The sequence below is a fragment of the Sciurus carolinensis genome, chromosome 11, assembly GCF_902686445.1.
Source record: "Sciurus carolinensis chromosome 11, mSciCar1.2, whole genome shotgun sequence".
Taxonomy (NCBI): Eukaryota; Metazoa; Chordata; class Mammalia; order Rodentia; family Sciuridae; genus Sciurus; species Sciurus carolinensis.
Window position 1 is genome coordinate 46,528,146 of NC_062223.1, and position 20,873 is coordinate 46,549,018.

General features: G+C 33.4%; 1 protein-coding gene across 2 annotated transcripts in view; it reads left to right on the plus strand.

Moving 5' to 3' along the window:
* The window catches only part of Dcdc1 (doublecortin domain containing 1), a 494,469-nt gene that overhangs the window by 299,493 nt on the left and 174,103 nt on the right, over positions 1-20,873 (plus strand). For both annotated transcript variants that reach the window (XM_047516704.1, XM_047516706.1), the window contains exons 16-18: positions 6,534-6,594; positions 12,474-12,605; positions 12,983-13,140. In XM_047516704.1, coding sequence (XP_047372660.1) covers positions 6,534-6,594; positions 12,474-12,605; positions 12,983-13,140 — 351 coding nt within the window. The remainder of the gene's footprint in view (positions 1-6,533; positions 6,595-12,473; positions 12,606-12,982; positions 13,141-20,873) is intronic.

Genomic DNA, 20,873 nt, shown 5'->3' on the forward strand with positions numbered 1-20,873 from the left:
AATATTATCCAGCAATGAAAAGGAAAACGTTCTTGATGCATTCAATGATAGGAATCAGTCTCAAAGTAACTATGCAGAAGAAGAGAAGAAAAACCAAAATAGTGCATGTGGTTTGATTCCATTTAGAAAATGCTAACTAATTTAGAGTAATAGTATGAAGAACTCTGATTGCCTGGAGATAGAAAGGTGGGGAAGGACCAGAGGGAGAGATTAAATAGAAGCACAAAAAAGCTGGTAGTGATATTTTTGGGTGATGGATAAGGATATATTTATTATCCTTATGCTTTCACAGGTATGTAAATATTTTAAAACTCATCAATTTTATTCTTTAAATATGTGTCTCAGTTGTGCAACTGACATATTCTACATCAACTATTTTCCAAAAGAAAACTATTCTAAAAAGACTAAGAAATGACCAAGAAACAAAAACTGAAAATGACGAGTAGGAAATGACTGAGTGGTTACTTTAGAGGAAGATGGTGAAAGAAAGCCTTTCTCAGTGGGGGAGCTGATCAATGGCCAAGGTCAAAAATGGCAGGTGTTTGGAATATTATAGCTTGATGGACATGCTTACCATGCCCAGGGTCCTCATAAGCCACACTGCATACTGAAAGTAGTGCAGTGTTTCTTTCTTTCTTTTCTTTTCCTTTTCCTTTTTTTTTTCTTTCTGTACCAGGGATTGGACCCGGAGGCGCATAACCGTTGAGGCACTTAACCATTGAGACACAACCCCAGCCCTTTAAAAATTTTTTAAAATTTTTAAAAATTTTGAGACAGGATCTCACTGAGTTGCTTGGGGCCTTACTAAATTGCTGGCTTAGAACTCGTAATCCGCCTGCCTCAGCCTCCTGAGGCCCTGGGATTACAGGCAGGTGCCACCATGTGTGTCTATGCAACATTTATTTAGCCAACTTCATCTTAGCCTCTTGAATTCTCTTTCCCACACTGGTCAGGATGGTCAGAGAATTAAGTGGGGCTGAAGCTCAAGATTTTAATGTCCTTGTTGCCTATAGGAGAGAGAACTTGGGCAAAGAAAGAGATGACAATTAAAAAAAAGTGTATTAAGTGTGAAAATCTCTATTTATAAGAAATGATCTTGTTTAATCTAGAGAAGAAGGAAAGAAGGTTGGAGAGAGATAGGATAGGTGAAGGGGGAGACTCCCTATGTAAATGAAGATTATTTGTTTTTATATTAACGCAAATTCCCTTTAACTGAGAAATAAAATCTATTGCAGGGTGTAGGTAAAATAGCAGAACATTTGGAAAAATAAAGCTTTTCCTCATTAAGTTGTTGTTCATTTCTTTAAAAAGAAGTAAGGACCAAGATTTTTAAAGCTTGCCTCATTTTTGGTTATGTACTTTCAAATGCATTTATCTTTTCTAGAGTCTGACATTTTTTAAGGTAACCATATTTTATTATAAATAACAATAAATATCCTCATGTGACAGCAACTTCTAGAGACAAAAAATTTTCCTCTTTTCCTAAGTTGTATAATATGATTTTAACAAAAGCTATGAATCAAGACATAGCCTTTTATATGCTAAAAATAATACAACTAGCACTTAAAGTGGCAACCTGACAACTACAAAGAGTATTGTAAACATATCATGCCTCATTAGTTCAGTTATGTCTCATTTGATGTCAGTCATTTTATTCAATATAGCAAGTATGTGCACATATTTTCCCTTTAATTTTTTTCTGTTCTGCGTATCTGACCATCAGTGGAGGAAAGGCAAGCCTACAATGTCATTACCAAGTAACCAGAACAATCATAAAAATTATTTAAAAATCATTCTTTTCAAAAGATATTTTGAACATTTTACAGATAAGTCAGTAGAATCAAACTTATTTTTTAAGCTACCACTTCATCTTGATATTGCTTAATATTTAAGGAATGAGAACTGGGTACAGTTGCAGGTCTGTAATCTCAGCGGGGGGCTGAGGCAGGAGGACAGACTCAGCAATTTAGCGAGAGCCTTAGCAATTCAGTGAGACACTGTCTCCAAATAAAAAGTGAAAATAACTGGGGATGAAGCTCAGTGGTAAAGCACCTCTGGGTTCAATCCCCACTATATATATAAAAAAAAAGTAAGGAATGGGAGTATTGTAGGATATGATATGTCTTTGTGGTCTTTAGTGTTGGAGGTTTAGTTTATAGAGGTTAAAAACTGATGACCCATAGATTTTGTTTGGTCTGGACATTCTTTCAATTTTTAGTTGTAAACCTATAGAAATACTGTTCACATAAAAAAAGTTACTTCTTGAAGAATGAGTAGCACTGGGGGCTGGGATTGTAGCTCAGTGGTAGAGCACTTGCCTGGTATGTGTGAGGCTCTGGGTTTGATTTTCAGCACTGCATATAAATAAAATAAAGGTTCATTTACAAGTAAAAAAATAATAATAACGAGTAGCACTGGACTTGCATATTCCCTCATGACAGCAGCAGGGCAAGAACTGAGTGATTTTGATGGGGCATATTTTCTTTAGGTAGCTGTTTTCTACACTCCCTGTAGCAGTGTTCACACAAACTCTAGCCTGTTTCAGGCATCATGAATTGATATTACATGTCTGAATTATAAAGACTTTTAAATTTTCAACTCCTACATGTAGAATCAATGGGCTAATAGAACTGCTGAAGGATACCTGTTTTCTACCTATTTTTACATTATGGACTTCCTACATAAAAATAAACACAGGACTGACTTTTCTATTGTAAAGACAATCCATAAAAGAGACTTCAGACTCTCACGGAAACCTGTCCAATTTTAAACAATATTTACTGTCTTTTTTTTCAATACTACACTTTCAGTTGTGGCTTTCTGTTCCCACTTTTTTTTCCCCACTAAGTCTAGCTGGAAATTGGGTGATAACTGGCTAGCATTTCTCAGACTGGGCTAAACAGACACATTGCTTTAAGGATACCTTTAAATATAGCCAACACGTAGTATAGTTGTATAAAGCTATGTAGTAGCAAACAGAAGTAACATTCACACAGATAGATAACACCATTATAAATGTCAATGTCAAGTACAAAATTGTCCATGTGTAGTTTTATAGTACATGGATTTCTGAATACAACCTCATATCTCTGTTCTTACTACATTAAGAATCCTTAAAGGGGAAATCCTTTTTCCTTGTCTTCAATGTGGTTTCTACTTTTGATCCAGTAGCATGGTTGGATACCTCAGCCATTTGAAGCTGTCGGGGAAAATGGAATTGTAGTCATAAAACATGATGACAATTTTCTTTACAATCCACTAGGGAATGAGCATTAGCCTATAAAATTTTCCCCCAACTGAACTGTGACCATGGGTGCCCTTTTGCCTCTTTGTCTGATAAATAGAATATTTCAAAGAATATATATATATATGTGTATATATATATATATATATATGTATATACATGTGTATATTTTTTAGATTCCCAACAGAATCTATATCTGTCCAGCTCTTATTTATGCTATTTAGACGTGTGTATGCATGCTCAATGGGGTTACAATTAGCAAGCTTCACAGGACAGGTAGTTCCCCCCCACCCCCCCACAGTTCCCTCACCTGTAAAATGACAGCATGAAATGAAATAGTCTTGGAAGTCATATGCTTTCAGAAAAAGGACCCTGAAGAGCATCTACTTTAGACCTCTCCTTAATAGTAGTGGTGGTAGGCACATGTGATGGTATACATCTGAAATCCTAGCTACTCCAGAGACTAAGGCAGGTGGATTGCAAGTTTGAGGCCAGTCTAGACAATTTAGTGAGACCCTGTCTCAAAAAAATAAACAAGACTAGAAATGTAGTACATTGTTAGAGTGCCTCTGGTTTCAATCTCCAGTACTATACTACCAAAAAAAAAAGTCAGATCCAGGGCTAGAACTTAGGTCTCTTGATCCTTAGTTCAGGTTATGTCAGGATATTTATATTGATTCTTGGGTAGAATACTACTTCATTTTTCTCTTCTTATTGATGTTATTTTAATTTTGCTTTCATTTTTTAAAAAATCATTTTTAGTTTGCTGCTTATTGGCCAAAAGGAGAAAAATACCTGACATTTTAAAATTAGTTTCATATGAGAATAAGTGTATCTTGAATCAAAATTTGATTTTTTAACATAAAAAATCTTAAAAATAACAGATATACTTTTGTGTGTAGAAATTTTATTTTTTAAAGAAGTTATTTAACATTACGATAACTTCTCATCCTGCATACTGTGGCATTACTTGTTTTTTAACTTGGTAAAATATAAAGGTAACATGTATTAATGTAAATAAAATTCCCAAAGGAATACTACTTACTGTTAAGTTACCAGGGTTAATCAATGACATAAAACTGCATATTTTTAGAAACATTTCCTAGGCAAATATTTGCTAGAACAGAATTGAAGCTGTGATAAAATTTGACAAATACTTGGAAACATATTTCTTCCATAATTATTTCTTACCTTCTTAAAAGGTGTAACATGTTCTTTGGCACCATAAATCCTCTAACCAACCATATTTTAAAACACTTATTATAATGACTTTATTAATTTTTAGGATAGTAACATTCTGACATTTTTTTCAAAAATGTTTTTAATCTCATATGCCAGGCACTGGAATTGACTCTGAGGACACACATGGTCTCTGCCCTTACAAAGTTGCTCATTTGTATATATTTTCCTGTTGTATTTATTATTATTGGGAAAAGATGCTATAAATTTAGAAAGTCAAAATTGAAATAAATATAATTTATTCTTAAGCCAACACTATAATCCAACTAAAAGACAAAATTTTGGATTTTGGATGTCTTATTGTTTGAAAAAACTCATTTTCCATTTCATCTCGAAGAAATATACTCATGATAATTTATGCAACAGGAGGGATTGCCTATGGGAAATAAAGTTGCAATGAGTTATACCTCTTACACGTTATATGATTAAATTTTATTACAACCCAACACATTTCCATCAAAGATTTTTAGCAATCACTCTTTTAATTTTTTAATAGAGTATAGTTCCAAGCTTGGGATTGACAACCTTAAAAGACTACTGTGTTTACTATTCTTCATTTAGTGGTTGAAATTTTATTTTCAGTGCTGGGGATTGAACCCAGGGCCTTGTGCAGACAAGCACTTTACCAACTGAGCTATATCCCCAGTCCTAGTGATTGAAATATTAACATTCTCAATACCTCTGAAGAAACAGATATGATATAAAACTATGTGGTGGTAATTTTAACACCATTGTATTAAAACATTTATGGTAATTTTAATATGTATTAAGTCTCTGAGGTTATATGTCAAATTATAATCAATGAGTCTAAAATGTTGGTACAATTTTCAATCTTCAAGTTACACACAAAAATCTTGTGATCTACTTTTCCAATCTATTTAAGATGTTAGTATGCTGAAATTATCTCTGGATAATTCCTATTGCTCTGATTTTGACCAGTTCATTGTACTTCTCTGCATCTTATCTTATTCATCTATGAAAGGAGTACTAGGCCAGGAGAGCCCCAGGATCTATGTATTATTTCACAATTTTGAATACCTGGACCTTTATTTCCTTGCTGCTTTCATCATTCTAGTTCAGTGGTTTCTAAAGTCTGGTTGATAGACCACATGCATCTAAATTCCCCCAAGCTCCCGTGATGAGGATCACTTGCAACATCTGTTAACATATGTTTCTGGGTATCCAGACCTTCAGAATGAAATCTCTGAGGACAGGGATCTGGAGACCTACATTGTTATCCAGCACCCATTTCAATATGCCCATGAACTCTTCAAATTTGATTATATAGACTGAATGTGGGTGAAGACTGATGTGTACTGAACCAGTTTTGGATTGCTGCTTTTATATGTTATGCCCAGATCAAATAGCATCTTCTTTTAGAATTGAGCATTACCTGACACCTCTTATTCTCAACCTTTGATGTTTCTGTCAAAACTCAGAGGCAGTAGTAAAAGTCTTGTTTAACATCCTGTTACAGTTAATTTGATTCATTTTGTCCTACCTTTGTAAAGTTTCTAAATATTAGTGATTGCATGATTAGTTAATTTAGGCATGATTGGCTTCATCACATTATAGATTTTTTTCCTTACTCAGGTTTAGCTCAGGAAATATATTCCTTAATAAAATTCTCTAGACATTTTAGAAGTGGCTGCCTGAGGTTCCTAATCTTTCATGGTATCTTTTCTAAGCCACATTTTAAATTCTTATACCTAATTAAGCTCCTCTCTTTTTGTCTCAAAAAGGATCTTTGGGGAGGGGGAGAATTTTCTGTAATATTGTTATTGATTATTCTCTAAAACTCTTAATCACTGTTGTCATTGGTAACACACATACATGCACACACACACTATTTAGGGTACCACAGCATTGCACTACAGCAGAGAAATTGATTGTCTTAGGGAATGACTGTAGCTGCTGAGAGAGCTGTGAAGATTGGTAGTGTGGGCTGTCCTCCTGCTAGGCAATATGGAAATGATAATTTTATTTGAAGCCTATAAGTATTCCTGTGTGGAAAAAGACTGTCAATCTCTAAATTACATTCTCATTACAGACATAAAGGAGATGAATCTCAGAAGTGGGTGTTTGGAACTGATGGCTGTATTTATTCTAAGGTAAGAATTTCATAATTTACAACTTTTATTCCAAAACTTTTGCTTCCAGATTTCTATAATATGCACTATTTTTTAATTTTATTTTTTATTGATGAATTATTATTATACACAATAGTGGCATTCATTATGCCACATTTGTTTATGCACATAATATAATTTGATCAATCTTATTTCCCAGTCATGGTTACTGGTTCCCTTTCCTTCCCTGCCCCAATCCACTTGCTGTACTCTACTATCTCCCTTCTATTATTATTATTGTTGTTCTTGTTGTTATTTTAGTTATTACATTATAATTATATGTGTAAGTGGTATTTGTTGTATTATGTTCATACATGGGCATAGCATGATTTGGTAGATTTCATTCCCTGGTAAAATAGAATGAGAGAAAACGTTCAATCTTTTACTTCCTGGGTATAGTTTATTTCATTTAGCATGGTGTTCTCCATTTCCATCCATTTACTAGCAAATGACACAGTTGCATTCTTCTTACTGGCTGAATAAAACTCCAGTGTATATATGTATCAGCTTTTCTTAATACATTCATTTGTTGATGGACACCTAAACTAGAATCATAACTTGGCTAAACATATATTATTATAATATGTTAATCTCAGTTATTTTGGATAAATATCAAGGAATGGGGTAACTCTATCTTACAGTAGTTCCATTTCTGATCTTTTGAGGAATATCCCTATGCTTTCCAAAGTGGTTGTACCAATTTGCAGTCCCACCAACAGTGTATAAGTGTACCTTTAATCCATGTCCTAGCCAGCAATTATTGTTATTATATTTAAAAATTTTAGTTGTAGATGGACACAATACCTTTATATTATTTATTTTTATATGATCCTGAGGATCAAATCCAATGCCTCACCCATGCGAGGCAACCACTGAGCTACAACCCCAGCCTGTTATTTGAATTTTTGATGACTGCCATTCTAACTGGAGTGAGATGAAATCTCAGTGTAGTTTTGATTTGTATTTCTCTGACTGCTAAGGATATTGAATGTTTTTCATGTGTTTGAAACCAGGCTAGGACAGCAGTATGTTAATCAGTATGTACTAGAGTACTATTTAAAGTTTTTGAAGTGGTAATGATGTGATCAAAGATGTGTTTTGTTAAAGTTTATCTTCTGGTAGTGGAAAGTGGATTAGAATGAGAAGAATGCAGTGAATCCAAAAGACTGATGGACTTTGAACAGAATAAAGGATTAAGACATTGGAGGTCAATTTAGGGTGATGTACTGCTGCAGTAGAAAGGAGGAAAAGTTGAAAGATTAGGCTGTTGACTCCTATGAGAAAAAATTAGCATTCCAGATTTAGGAGAAGGGAATCCTTTATACTGGTCCTCTAATGACCAAACCAATGGGTGCCTGGTTACAGAGCAAGTTCATTTGATCTTAGAGAACCCTGAAGAGCTGTGTTATCACATGTTTAGAATAACCATCACCTTGGGGAGAAATGGTTTAGAATGATCCCAAAGGGAAAGTGCCTGGAAAATTTGTAAATGTCTCCAAATGCATCATGGGAGGATGGATTACAACTTGTCACTTTGTTTTTTACATATGTCTGCCACCTTTACTATTCTGTCAACTCCAAGGAACAAAACCCATGACTTTTTTGTTGCTACAGAATTTTTGGTCTTTGCTTCTGCAATGCTTAACAGAATATTCACCCACATCATGACCCTACCTACTCATTGGATATGTATTAAAGTTTCCCATGTTCCAGATATACCCAATTTCAAATATTAGGAAAGTGTACCTTAGCGGTAAATTTATACAAAATGTCTTCACCTGCATGGGAAGATACTAAATGTGAAACCAGAATTATAATATTGGAATGGGTTTGTGATTGCCACCATTGGAACCACGCTGTTAGGCACTTATTGTCTTAGCATGTAGCTACTGTTTATTTTGGTTTTTATAAATTGATCCTTTTAGTATTCTGGTATTCTGGAACATATTTGATGTTATGTCCTACCACTCATTCATGTATCCTCAGTATTGAAAATAGTCATCTTTTGTTACTGAATTTGATCTCTGATTTTTTGCTGTAGAACCAGTGTAAAATAGTCTTTCTCCATCATCTGTCATGTTTTCGTCAGTTGAATTTTCTTGAAAATATTTAAGACAATACAAGCTGACATAAGAAAAAATAAAAATGCAATAGATTTAATAGAACCTTCAAGGTAAAATGAAAATCCTAATTTTTTATATTAAAGTTCTTTTTACTAATGCTTTGGATTCGCTTAGTGATTCAGAGATCTTTTTCCAAGGTTATCTGAGAGTATGTGTAGTAAAGAAATTATTTTGAGGATGGAATGTGGCTTGGTGGTAGAGTACTTGCCTGCTCTGGGTTTTATCCTCAGTACTCAAAAAAAGAAAATAAAAAACTATTTTAATTACTTTCAAAAATACTGTTATAAAAGCAATACATGCATGAATCAAAAAAATATTAATGAGAAGTGAAATCTCTTCTTTTTAAACTTCAACTCTATTTCCCAAAGTTATTCACTAATAGCAGGTTTAGGTATACTTTCACAGAAATTATTAGATGTGCATGTGTATATATTGTATGGTTCTCTTCTAAGTAATAAAAGTAGCATGTGTTAGTTTAAAAAGTCTCTAATAATTCAGAGCTTATTGAAGTAATAAACAAAAGTACTTCTCATCCATCTTCCTCAAATATTATCATTGATATCATTCCTGATTAATTAGACACAAATACATACACATGAACACATGCACATGCATACAGCTACATATATGACTTTGTGACCAATTTTTTCACTCGATAACATATTGTGACCATCTTCCCCTGTTAACATCTATGTCTATGTTATTTTCTTTTTAAATAATTTCACTGGTGTTGCACATGTAGGTAAATGTAAACAATGCTGCAATGAACATTTTTATGCATGTATGTTTGTTAACGCAAAGGGAATGCACATGTAAAATTTTGATAGTCACTTATTGATTGATTGAACAAAAATTATGTTGACCATTCTTTTAATTTGCATCATTTTTCTTCATGTTTTCTTGTATATATTTAGTTTTGTTTGTATTTTTTGCTGGTTTGCCAATCTTGAAATACTTGGCACTTTAATTTTTAAATTGAATCCCTTATATAAAAATAGATTTATTGAAATAGAATTCAAATACCATACAATTCACCATTTAAACTGCACCCTTCACTGTTCTTCAGTATATTCACAGAGTTGTACATCCTTTACCAGAATTTAATTTTAAACCATTTTGGTCTTCCCTAAAAGATATCTGTACGTATTTCTCCAATTCTGTCTGCCGCCCTATTCCTACCTCCTTTATAGCTTGATCTATTCTGGATACTTTATAAATAGAATAATAGAATATGTGGTCTGGTATGATTGATTTTTTTCACTTAGCATAATGTTTTCCAAGTTTATCCATGTTGTAGCATGTGTTAATAATTTGTTTTTTTGCTGCCAAATATGTTGCATTGTATGAAAATATCACATTTATCTATCTACTTTTCATTTTATGTGTTTCCACTATTTTGGCTTATCATGAATAATGCTGTTATGAACATTGGTACAGAAGTTTATATGCATACATATGCTTTCATTTCTTATGGGCTTATGACTAGCTGTGTAATTTATGGATCATATGATAACTTTACTTTTAACATTTAAAAATATAGCCAAATTGTTTTCGAAACAAATGGCTATATCATTTTACATTCTTACCATTAGCATTTAGGAGTTCTAACTTTTCCACATCCTTGCCAACTCTTGTTATTCTCTGTCATTTTGATTATAGCCATTCCAGTGAGTATGAAGTGTGATCTCATTAAGGTTTTGATTTGCATTTCCCTAATGACTAATGATGTTGAACATTTTTTCATGTGCTTATTGGCCATTTGTGTATCATCTTTGGATAAATATATGTTCAAATTCTTTGCTGATGTTTTCATTGAGTCTTTCTTATTATTTAGTATAAGAGTTCTTTATATATTCTAGACACAATCCATTATCAAACAAATGATTTGAAAATATTTTTTATCATTCTATAGATTGTCCTTTTATCTTTCTTGGTGACATTTTTTATAGCACAAAACATTTTGATTTTGCTGTATGGTTTTTCTGGTTATCTTTTGTCACTTTGTGCTTTTGGTGACATCTCTTACATTTTTAAAAAACAATTTTCTGAGCATTTTTAGTAAATTTGAGTGTACGATAGAGATGGTTTCCATATCCTTTGTGCCCCTGCACACCCACAGCCTTTCTTACTATGTACATCCCACACCAGAATGGTATTCTTGCTACAAATGATGAATTTACATTGTTACATCATTATCACCCAAGGTCCATAGTTTGCATTCCAGTTCACCTTTGGTGTTATAGGTTCTGTAAGTTTGGACAAATATAAAATGACGTGTTCACCATTATATTATCATAGAGGATAATTTAACTGCTCCCCCAATATTCTTTGCTCCACTTATTCATCATTATCTCTTGATTCTCTAATGTCTGGCAGCCACAGATATTTCTACTGTCTCCTTAGTTTTGTTCTTTCCAGATTGTTCAATAATTGGAATCATACAATATGTAGCACTTTGAAATTGACTTCTTACACTTAGGAACATGTATTTAAGTTTCTGGTATGCCTTGCATTTGTAGAGTGCATATATGTTTATACATTTTCTAACAAAGTTTTATTTAATATCTATTTTTCTAGGATAGGATAAAGAACCTTAGTGCCTTGAGTTGTGCACTGAACATCTTCTTGTGTTTTTTGTTAGAACATTAGTTCCACACTTTCAAAAATGCAGCAAGGACTTTAAATCATAGTTGAGGCAGCATATTTAGGCTTTGTAGATTAGTTAATAAGCTAGATGGCACTGAGCACATTGGTTACCTGCCTGTGTCTGTTTCCTCATCTTTAAAATGGATACAATAATAATAGCTATTTGAAAGGATTGTTGGAAGGATTCAGAAATAAATGCACCATGTAGGAAATTACTTTGATGCAATGGTAGCTTGTGGGTATACTACTAGGAAAGTTATCCTAGAGTTCATGGAACAGAAAGGTACATAGCCTGAATTAAAATGCTCAGGTTATGATTTAGTGACTCAATTCAAAACACAAAGCAAAATATATGGAAAGAGTGATAGTCAGATTAACACATTTAAGATAAGGTACAAGTGGGTCAAAGAGCCATATTACTGAATCTTTATCTTCTGTATTTATCTTTATCTTCTCTGTGCTGCATCACTTTTCCCTGTTGATGTGGATACAAAGACCAGTATTGATATTTGAGCAAGAGTCCAACAGACAAAGTGTCTGGGGCAGTGACATACTCTTGCTTCATGAAAGCTGGTGTACAAGTATACTTGTCCAATGGCAGTGCCAGATAGCCTGATGAGCAGTGATGGATTTTATTTGGCAGAGGATCCCAAGTGAGAGTCAACAATGGGTGGCTAATTAAACATTTCATGATCATTATGTGCCTCATATGCTTTGTTTAGGTTTAGTGCATCAAAACATTTGTTGCTTTAGTTGTTATTTAAAAAATACTAAATATTAAATGTCTATTTTTTCCATCTCTATCTCTGTGCATAGACATATGCTATGTTTACTGTGATGCTTCTTGGCTTACTAACTTATCTATGCTTAACCCAGCTAAGTTTCATCCATTCCGTTTTGTTTTTGTTTTACAGAGCAGAACTGAGTACTCCCAAACAATACAGGAACTACACACTATATATGCAATGATTGATAGTAAAATGCGAAGCCACATCTTTTTACTACTAATCTAATTTATACTCCAGCTTTCTAATAGAATAGATTTTTGGTTGTAACTTAAAATACTGGTACTCATGTTTTTCTTTCTTACAGGCTTATCCTCAATTTGTTCTGACCTATCTGGAGGAGCTAAATGCACAAGTGGATGTGACTCAAACAGAGTATCACATTCACCATGGTGCCTGGACCACAGCTCAAGAATGTGGCAGAAATTTAGCAGAAGAGGTCAGTGTAGCAAGTCAGAAATAGATCTCTAAAATGTGTTTTGAAAAGAAAATGAAAAAAAAAATGTTCAAGTTGTTTTCAAGAGCCAAACATAAATTCACATCTTAATGTTACTGATTAAGATATACACATAATACCCTATGCACATTTATATTTATATAAATGTTATATTTTTATATAAACATTTTATTAAATAAATGGTGATAGACTAGCTTTATCTTTGGATTGCGTTCTTTTGTTCTGACTATGCACAAATGATTTCTTGCTGTATGAAGACTGAAGAAAGCATGAAAAGTGCATATATTTTTGGCATACATAGTTTAGATATTTCCAATCAATGAAAGTTAGCTACATTATTCCTATATTTCATGTATTAGGTTCTGCAAAAATGTGCCAGCAACTCTGATCTGAAGCAACTGCCAGAACCCTCAGACACCCATTTAATGCCAGAAGGTTCTCCTGAGGAGACGGGGCAGCTGACAGTGGCACTGGTGAGGAAACTGGAGGAGAAACATCCTAAGGCTTCCGCTCAGAGGTAGGGCACTGACAGACTGAGCTTTATTGCTCAATGACATTCGATGTTTTCCTTCAGTTTCATGTTAAATTGATTTCTTGATGATTGTTGAAATATCTCAACAGCCCTTTGGCTTTCAATCATTGTAGTTTTAGGGTCACATTTGATGAAGAGAGGTGACATGTATAGTTTGTTAAAGATTTATACATGTAATTTTTTAAAAGTATAATTGGGATGGATTACTTCCCTGGAATCTCACTAAAATACAATGAAATAACATGATTAAGTGAAGGCGGTCCCTAGCATACACCCAATTGTGAAAATGTCAAAGGTCTTTTTTGTTTTTGAAGCTTCTTTTTTGTTTGTTTGTTTAGTTATACATGACAGCAGAATGCATTTTGATTCATTGTACATAAACGGGGTACAGCTTTTCATTTCTCTGGATGTGTACAATGTAGAGACACACCATTTATATAATCATACACGTACATAGGGTAATGATCTTTCCTTCCCCCACTTCCTCCCCCCACCTCATTTCCTTCTACACTATCAAGCATTCCTCATTCTTCACTAACCTAACCCCCACCCCCGTTATGTGACAGCATTCACCTATCAGAGAAAACATTTGGCCTTTGGTTTTTTGGGTTTGGCTTATTTCACTTAGCATGATATTCTCCAACTCCATCCATTTACCTGCAAATGCCATAAGCCAAAGGTCTTTAAAAAGACCACACCCCTGGGCATACCTTTTTATTTTCCATAAGGAGAACATTATATTTGTACCTGAGGTTAAGTGCACAGTAGATGATGTCAAGTAGTGATGACTTACAAATTAACACCATTTCCATTGCCAGAATAAGATCAATATCAGTGATCTACTAACCAATGGAAAATTATCCTTGATTGAAAAATGGAAATGATTTATCTGATTCTCTTTACTTAGTTGGAAACTGGAATTTATTATTATTATGTTGTTGAATTTGATGTTATAAATCACAAAATGACTTTATAAAATGCAATTTTAATTTTTAATTGTTTGAAATTACTTTCGCTGAAATATTCTCAAAGAATCAGTACAATTCTTGTCATATTCATTAAAGTTTAAAGGAACTCCTAAATGTAAATAGGCTACCTGTGGAGAGAAATGTCACTTGCAAAAAAAAAGAAAAAAAGTACAGTTTTTAATTTAAATTAAATGCTATTTTATATTCTTAAATTATATATTTCCACCTGGGTTTCGATAGGAGGGGAATTTTTCCCCAGTAGACAGCAAAAATGACTCTTCAATTTACTATGTATTTATTATTTGTATTTGTTATTTTGATCAGGCAAAGAAAGAAGTAAATTTAGTATCTTATGGTATCGTAGTATGATGGTGTCCCAGATTGTATGAAAATTTAGACTCTAGGTCTTCTTTTCCCTGCTACTCATCCCTCTGATGCTTTACAAGGTGACCCCAATACTGCAGCCACCCAGCCAGGTCACTCTGGCTATTCTCACATCACTAGAATATAAGTACCTTGGGAACAGTCTTTGATGTTTTTCATTTAAAATAGGAACTCAAGGAACCATGGGGTACTTGGGAGCTGATAATACTGCTCTGTGAGGCTGTTGTTGTCCTATCTTCCTAGACTTAGACAGCCATTTATTCTCTACCTCTTTGACAGAATGCTTGGGACTGTCATTATTCATGGCTTTCATTCTTATCCTGGGTTTTTCTCAGGAAAGAGGAATGGGTTACTTTTGCTTTCTGCTTCTAGAACTCTAAATGAGTCTTCTATGCTTGCTGCATTGTGAATAGGACCCTTCTGATAACACCTGATTCCCTATGATTTCCCTGTTCCCCAACTTGTAAATATTTTTTTCCGAGAGCAGAATATTGGGTAGTTGAGAGATATGGATTTTGTATTCTGTGGTTGTGTCTTCCCTGAGGCAGCACAATTTGATGAGTGGACATTGTGAGAAAGGCATATAGTATTAGAAAAAGTGACCCCCCTCCCCCCAAAAAAAAAAAAAAAAACGGGGATGAGTGGCAGCTAATATACCATAGTAACCTGACTTAGCCTTAAACAAGAAGTTTTTAAATTTCCGATAAGGTAATAAGCATTCAATAAGTGGTAGTTATGAAAATGTTCTGAAAACAAGTAAAGAGAAAAAAGAATTTTTAATGAAGTTGTACAGTAGTTACCCCTTATCTATAATTTCAATATCAGTTATCTACCATCAACTGTGAGCCAGAAATATTAAAAGGAAAATTCCAGAAATAGTAAGTTTTGAATAACTTTTACTATAGTAAAATGTTATTTCATTCTATTTTATTAGTAGTTAGTGTTATTCTCTAACTATGCCTAATTTATAAATTAAACTTTATTGTAAGTATGAATATAGGAGAAACATATGAGATTCAGTACTACATGCAGTTTTAGGTATTCACTGGGGTTCTTAGAATGTACCTGCCATGGATAATGAGGACTATTACATTTTGATTTGTAGTTTTCAGTCAATAGGAATTAAATACTAAACAAATGTATTTGGAATTTTATTTCTTAAGCAATTGTCCAGGGGACTTTTCTCAGGATTTGTGTTTTAGGCTCCATACATTCTTCCTGCTTTCTATTTTTTTTCTTTGAAGTCACAGGGATTTATCTATATTCTTCCCCCTCTGCCCTCACAGTTTACCTCAGCAGATGCTATTTCAGTTTATTTTCCTCTTTTTGTTCCTTAACTAAGTTGTTTTGAGTTAAGAATAAAATACAGCAGTCACTTTCCTCTCATTTTGGAGGGAATTTGGGGGTAAAATAAGAAGGTGGTGTAGAATTGGGCATATTGATTACTTTAAACCTTAGACTGTCTTTTTAGGTTCGTGTACTTTCCAAATGTAAGAGAATCTGTTATACTATTGCAGCTTCAAGAGAGAGAATTAAACAAGAAGTCTTTCTTGCTTTTCTCACTGATAATTCAGTTAAAGAAAAAATTCATAGCACACAATAAAGAAATTATGTGAAAGGTTCTGAGTTGTGAAAATTGGAAAAAGAAATAGAATTTTAGCACATCAAGGAAAACATTGGTGAGAAAATCTGAACAAAGAATGCATAATTGAAAATAAAAGAGTGAGATAAATTTAAGTACTTCCTTAGAAGTAGTCAAGGAAAGAGAAAACTACAATAACCAAATTTTGGAGAAGACAGATTGGTAAGTAATGACAGGTAATATGTGAAAATAAATGATAACATTAGACTATAAATGTTAACAGCTAAAATTTACTGACTTTGCTCAAGTGCTTTAAGTGCATTCTTTCCCAATAACCCATAAGTAACACAGAGGAATCATCATCTGCGACATAGAGAGATTCAATTACTTGACTAAGGCCTCTCAGTCCTCCTAGATCTGTCTTATTCTGAACCTATATAATGTACTGCTTGAATATTCATGCTCATGTCTTAGCAATTATTCAAAATCTTCAGCCTTTCAAATAGAGACTATTATTTTAACTTGATATCTTAGAAAGGGAACTTTTAGATAGGAATAATTTAGAAAGGGAAAAATAGAAATTATAGCAATATATTCAGTATTCAGTGAAAACTAAATAAGAGGTAGGAAATATTAAGGGAAGCTGTGAACCCCTGATCTCCTATTATATTCAATGATGTAGATCTTGCAGTCTAGAGTGACTTGCAGAGGATTTTCCTTGAATATGAAATTTTTAAGTCTTTTTCTAATAATGACTATAACTTGTCATGATTATCCAGGATATTTCATGCTTTGGTGACTCAGTTCAGCTTCATGACAGGATCAGTAGTTGTCATTTGTTGAATACTTACCATGTGATTACTGCTCTTCTAAGTATTTATTCTCATAACATCATGAGAGGTTGATTGGTTATTGACATCACAACCTGGTGATATAGGATTGAACCCAGGAATGCTTTATCACTGAGCTACATCCCCAGATGTTTTTATGAATTTTTTTTTGAGACATAGTTTTGCTGAATTGCTGAGGTTCTTGGCTAAGTTGCTGAGAGGGTGGCTTCAAACTTGTGATACTCCTGTCTTAGCCTTCTGAGTCTCTGGAATAATTTGTACACCACTGCATTTGGCATAGGTAATCATACCAGTTCAGATATAGAAAATGAGACTCAGAGTAGCTACCTCATGTGCCCAGTCAACTAGCTGGTTAATGGGGGAGTGGGAATTTGAACCAAGGCCTACATGGATCTCTAGACTACCCTCATTCCTATTAGTTTTTGTTTACTGATTTCATTGAGAATGGTATATGGATAATCATATTGAATCATTACGACAACTTCATGTGTGTTACATCATCAAAGAGTTGGTTAGACTTACCATTTGACTTGTGTTATTTTGAGTTACACCCTTAAACACAATACACACACAAAGTCTAAAACAATAACCCCAAACTAGGCTGTCCTACCTATAGAAATCATTTTGTTTAATATATATTTTAAACATTTTAGAAAACCTTCTGGTCATTGACGTTTTTTTTTTTTTTTTGGTTTAACATGGAAAGATTATTTCTTCTATGGAAGAAAAAGGGAAATCTCTTACTATATGAAGTTTTAAATGCAAGGTTCTTAATTTATGATTGGTCATATTTTCTTGTTTCCTTTAGCCACACCTTAACAATATTTTTGCTGTCTTTTTACTTGAATAAAGAAAGTTGTGTGTGCATTTAGTTCCAAGTTTGATCCAAAATGAAATAAATGCCATATTCTGGCATCTTTAAGTGTCTGGAATGTGTTTGTTTACATTATTTTATCCAAAGGAGCCCTTTAACCATATTTAAATTGAATAGGGGGTGGGGAAGGCCTGGGACAGCCAACAAAGCATGCTGACCCAGCTTGTCACCCAGTGACCTGTGAGAAGGAAATAATGAACTGTGAGTAGCTGTCATCTTAACTGTTTCTGACAGTTCGCCTTTGGGCACATCTGTGTTAGTTGCATTGGAAAGGCCTTTGTTCTTTTCCCACTAGTGACTTTGTGGGGCGCTCAGGGGTTTGCTAGCTACTGTACTGCAAACCAGCCCTTTCCTTCCCAGGGAAGCGAGCAGCTGCCACGTATTGCACTGACATTTCTCTTCATGACTCAACTTGGCATGTACTTCACTCTTTGAAAAGAGAACAGATATTTGAAAGTGCTTTGATATTTTTCAATTAAAATGTACTTTAATATCTCATGACTTTCAATACTAATAAAAAAGCAAGTTATAAAATATACTTAGTATTATCCTAAGTTTATATATATAAAAAGCTAACCAGATGGTCTGGTGATTTGAAGGAAATATATCAAACTATGCACAGTTGTTAATGACCCTTTAAATTTTACTTATCACTTATTCCCCAAATTTAAATAATTAAATATTATTTTTGAAATAGGGAAAAAATCAAGATAAGTTATGAAAAACATTTTTAACATGGACACTTGATACCTGCTTTGCTAGTAAGATTGTTTGGACTAAAACACATCACATTTTGTTTCAGTTTTCCACTGACAAATTTTTGATAAACTTTTATCTGATAATCTAAACATTCAAATATTATAGTATTTATATTTTAAATTGAACCTAGTATTTAAGATTATTATAATCATTAGGAGATGTAATTTGATGGGAAACAGGTGTTTCTGTCCCCTGGTTTCCTGAAGTATAAATACTATTTCAGTAATAACGAAAGCAGAACATTTGAATAATGCATATCCTAAGAGAATTGTTTAAATTAAAATCAAAGTTTTGTTTATAAAATATAATTCCTGAGTTCATTTTAAAGCCTTATTTACATTTTTACAATTGCTGTAAAATCAGTCCTCCTACTATAATTAAGTCTGAATATGATTGGCATGGAATAAACATTGAACATTTGGTTCTCACTTTATTATATTTACCATTCCAAGAGAATATGAATTCAGAGTATATTGCATTGGTCATTTTTTAAAAGGCCTTTATTCCCTCTGATAAAATAAAAGAAGTGAAACTTGAAAGAAATGACATGCTTTTTCTGTATTCAAGGTTTTTCTCATGGTAACAGATTTGAGATGCACTAAAGGAAATACAAACCACTTGCTTTTCCAAGAAAGATAAATTAATAATAATGAGAAGTTCTCTAAGCAGACAGATAATCACAATGTCTATATAATTATAAACTGTAAAAAAACCACATGTTAAGAATGTCTATATAATTATAAATTGTAAAAAAACACAAAAATTAAAAATTCTGATTTTCTTATTTGTTAAGTAGCATATGATTTATACTCTAATAAGTCTTTTATATAGTTTTACTTACAGTTACTGGTAATCTGTAACCATGTTATTTTTTTTGAACATTCTCCTTATTTTTTTCATTAAATATTAATACAATTTCTATCAAGATAGTGAATGAATGGGTCAGTTTCGAATATAGTCAGTCAGACTTTGTCTTAAGAAAAGTGAACTGTTTAAAACTCATAGCTCCAATTCTTGTTTCTAGAACTCATACCAGTACAGGTAAATGTTAACATGATTTCTTTCAATATTCACTAAATCCAATTGCATTTTATAGGAATAAAATCCCATATTAGATTATACTACTATTCTTAGCTACTGAAAATGCTCAGTTTTAAGAATTTGCCTTTAGCTCTTTTATGCTTTTTGTAAGAGTACAGCATTATATTTAAGAACATAAATTTATTGTGTTTTCTGGAGATGTGAAGATATAATTTAGTTTTCTGATTAGAAAAGTCAAATATCCAGTTATTGGCTGATATTGTTTCCTGTTTGGGTTTTGGTATATTTTAAAAATGAATCCCCATATGTTCTCTGTGAATTAAAATACAGTGAACAAACAATATAATTGCACCTGTTTCTTTGAAGCAAAGTCAAGATCAAGCATTCCAAAGGATTCAATTTCTCTCTGTTGGTGTGCATTATTTCCACAATTATTAAAGACTTCCAAAATAAGAATTTTATGATCATTTTATTCTCATTTGCAACCATAAGTTACCCAAATCTTCAACTAAACTGCTTAATTTCTGTTTTGAAAAATGTACTATTTATTTTTCTGTTTTATTCAGTATTGTCTATAGAACTATTAAGGGATGGATGGGAAACTCTACTTCTATCTTCTTCAGTCTTACAGCCCCCAAATGAGAGTGCCTAGTATTATAATTGTGAAAGTAGAAGATAATGAGGTTGGCAAAGGAGGAGACAGGTGGTAGAGGTATTATTAAGTTACCACATATGGAATTGGATAAGAGAAGAGTACAGGCAGTCAAAATGACCCATAGATTAACTCCTTAACTTGTTTATCTCTTTCTGTGCCTATTCCCCTACAATCTGTCCTCCACTTAATGTCAGAATGATCCTTTTCTGTTCAGAGGTCAGATGATGGGAGTCCTCAGCTACAAATCCTCCAATGACTTTTTTTGCGGGGATGGAGGGCACTGGGAATTGAACTCAGGGGCATGCTACCACTGACCACATTCCCAGCCCTATTTTGAATTTTATTTAAAGACAGAGTCTCACTGAGTTTCTTTGCACTTCACCATTGCTTGGACTGGCTTTGAATGCTCAATCCTCCTGTCTCAGCCTCCCAAGCTGCTGGGATTACCATTGGATTACCTGACTATCCAATGGCTTTTTATTTCCTTTAGAGTGAAAGCAGCCTTTACTACATGCTACATCCTACTTTATCAGGCCCATCTTGTCTCTTTGACTTCATTCTCTTCTCCCTTTATCTGCTGTGGTCATTCTGGTTTCATGACAGT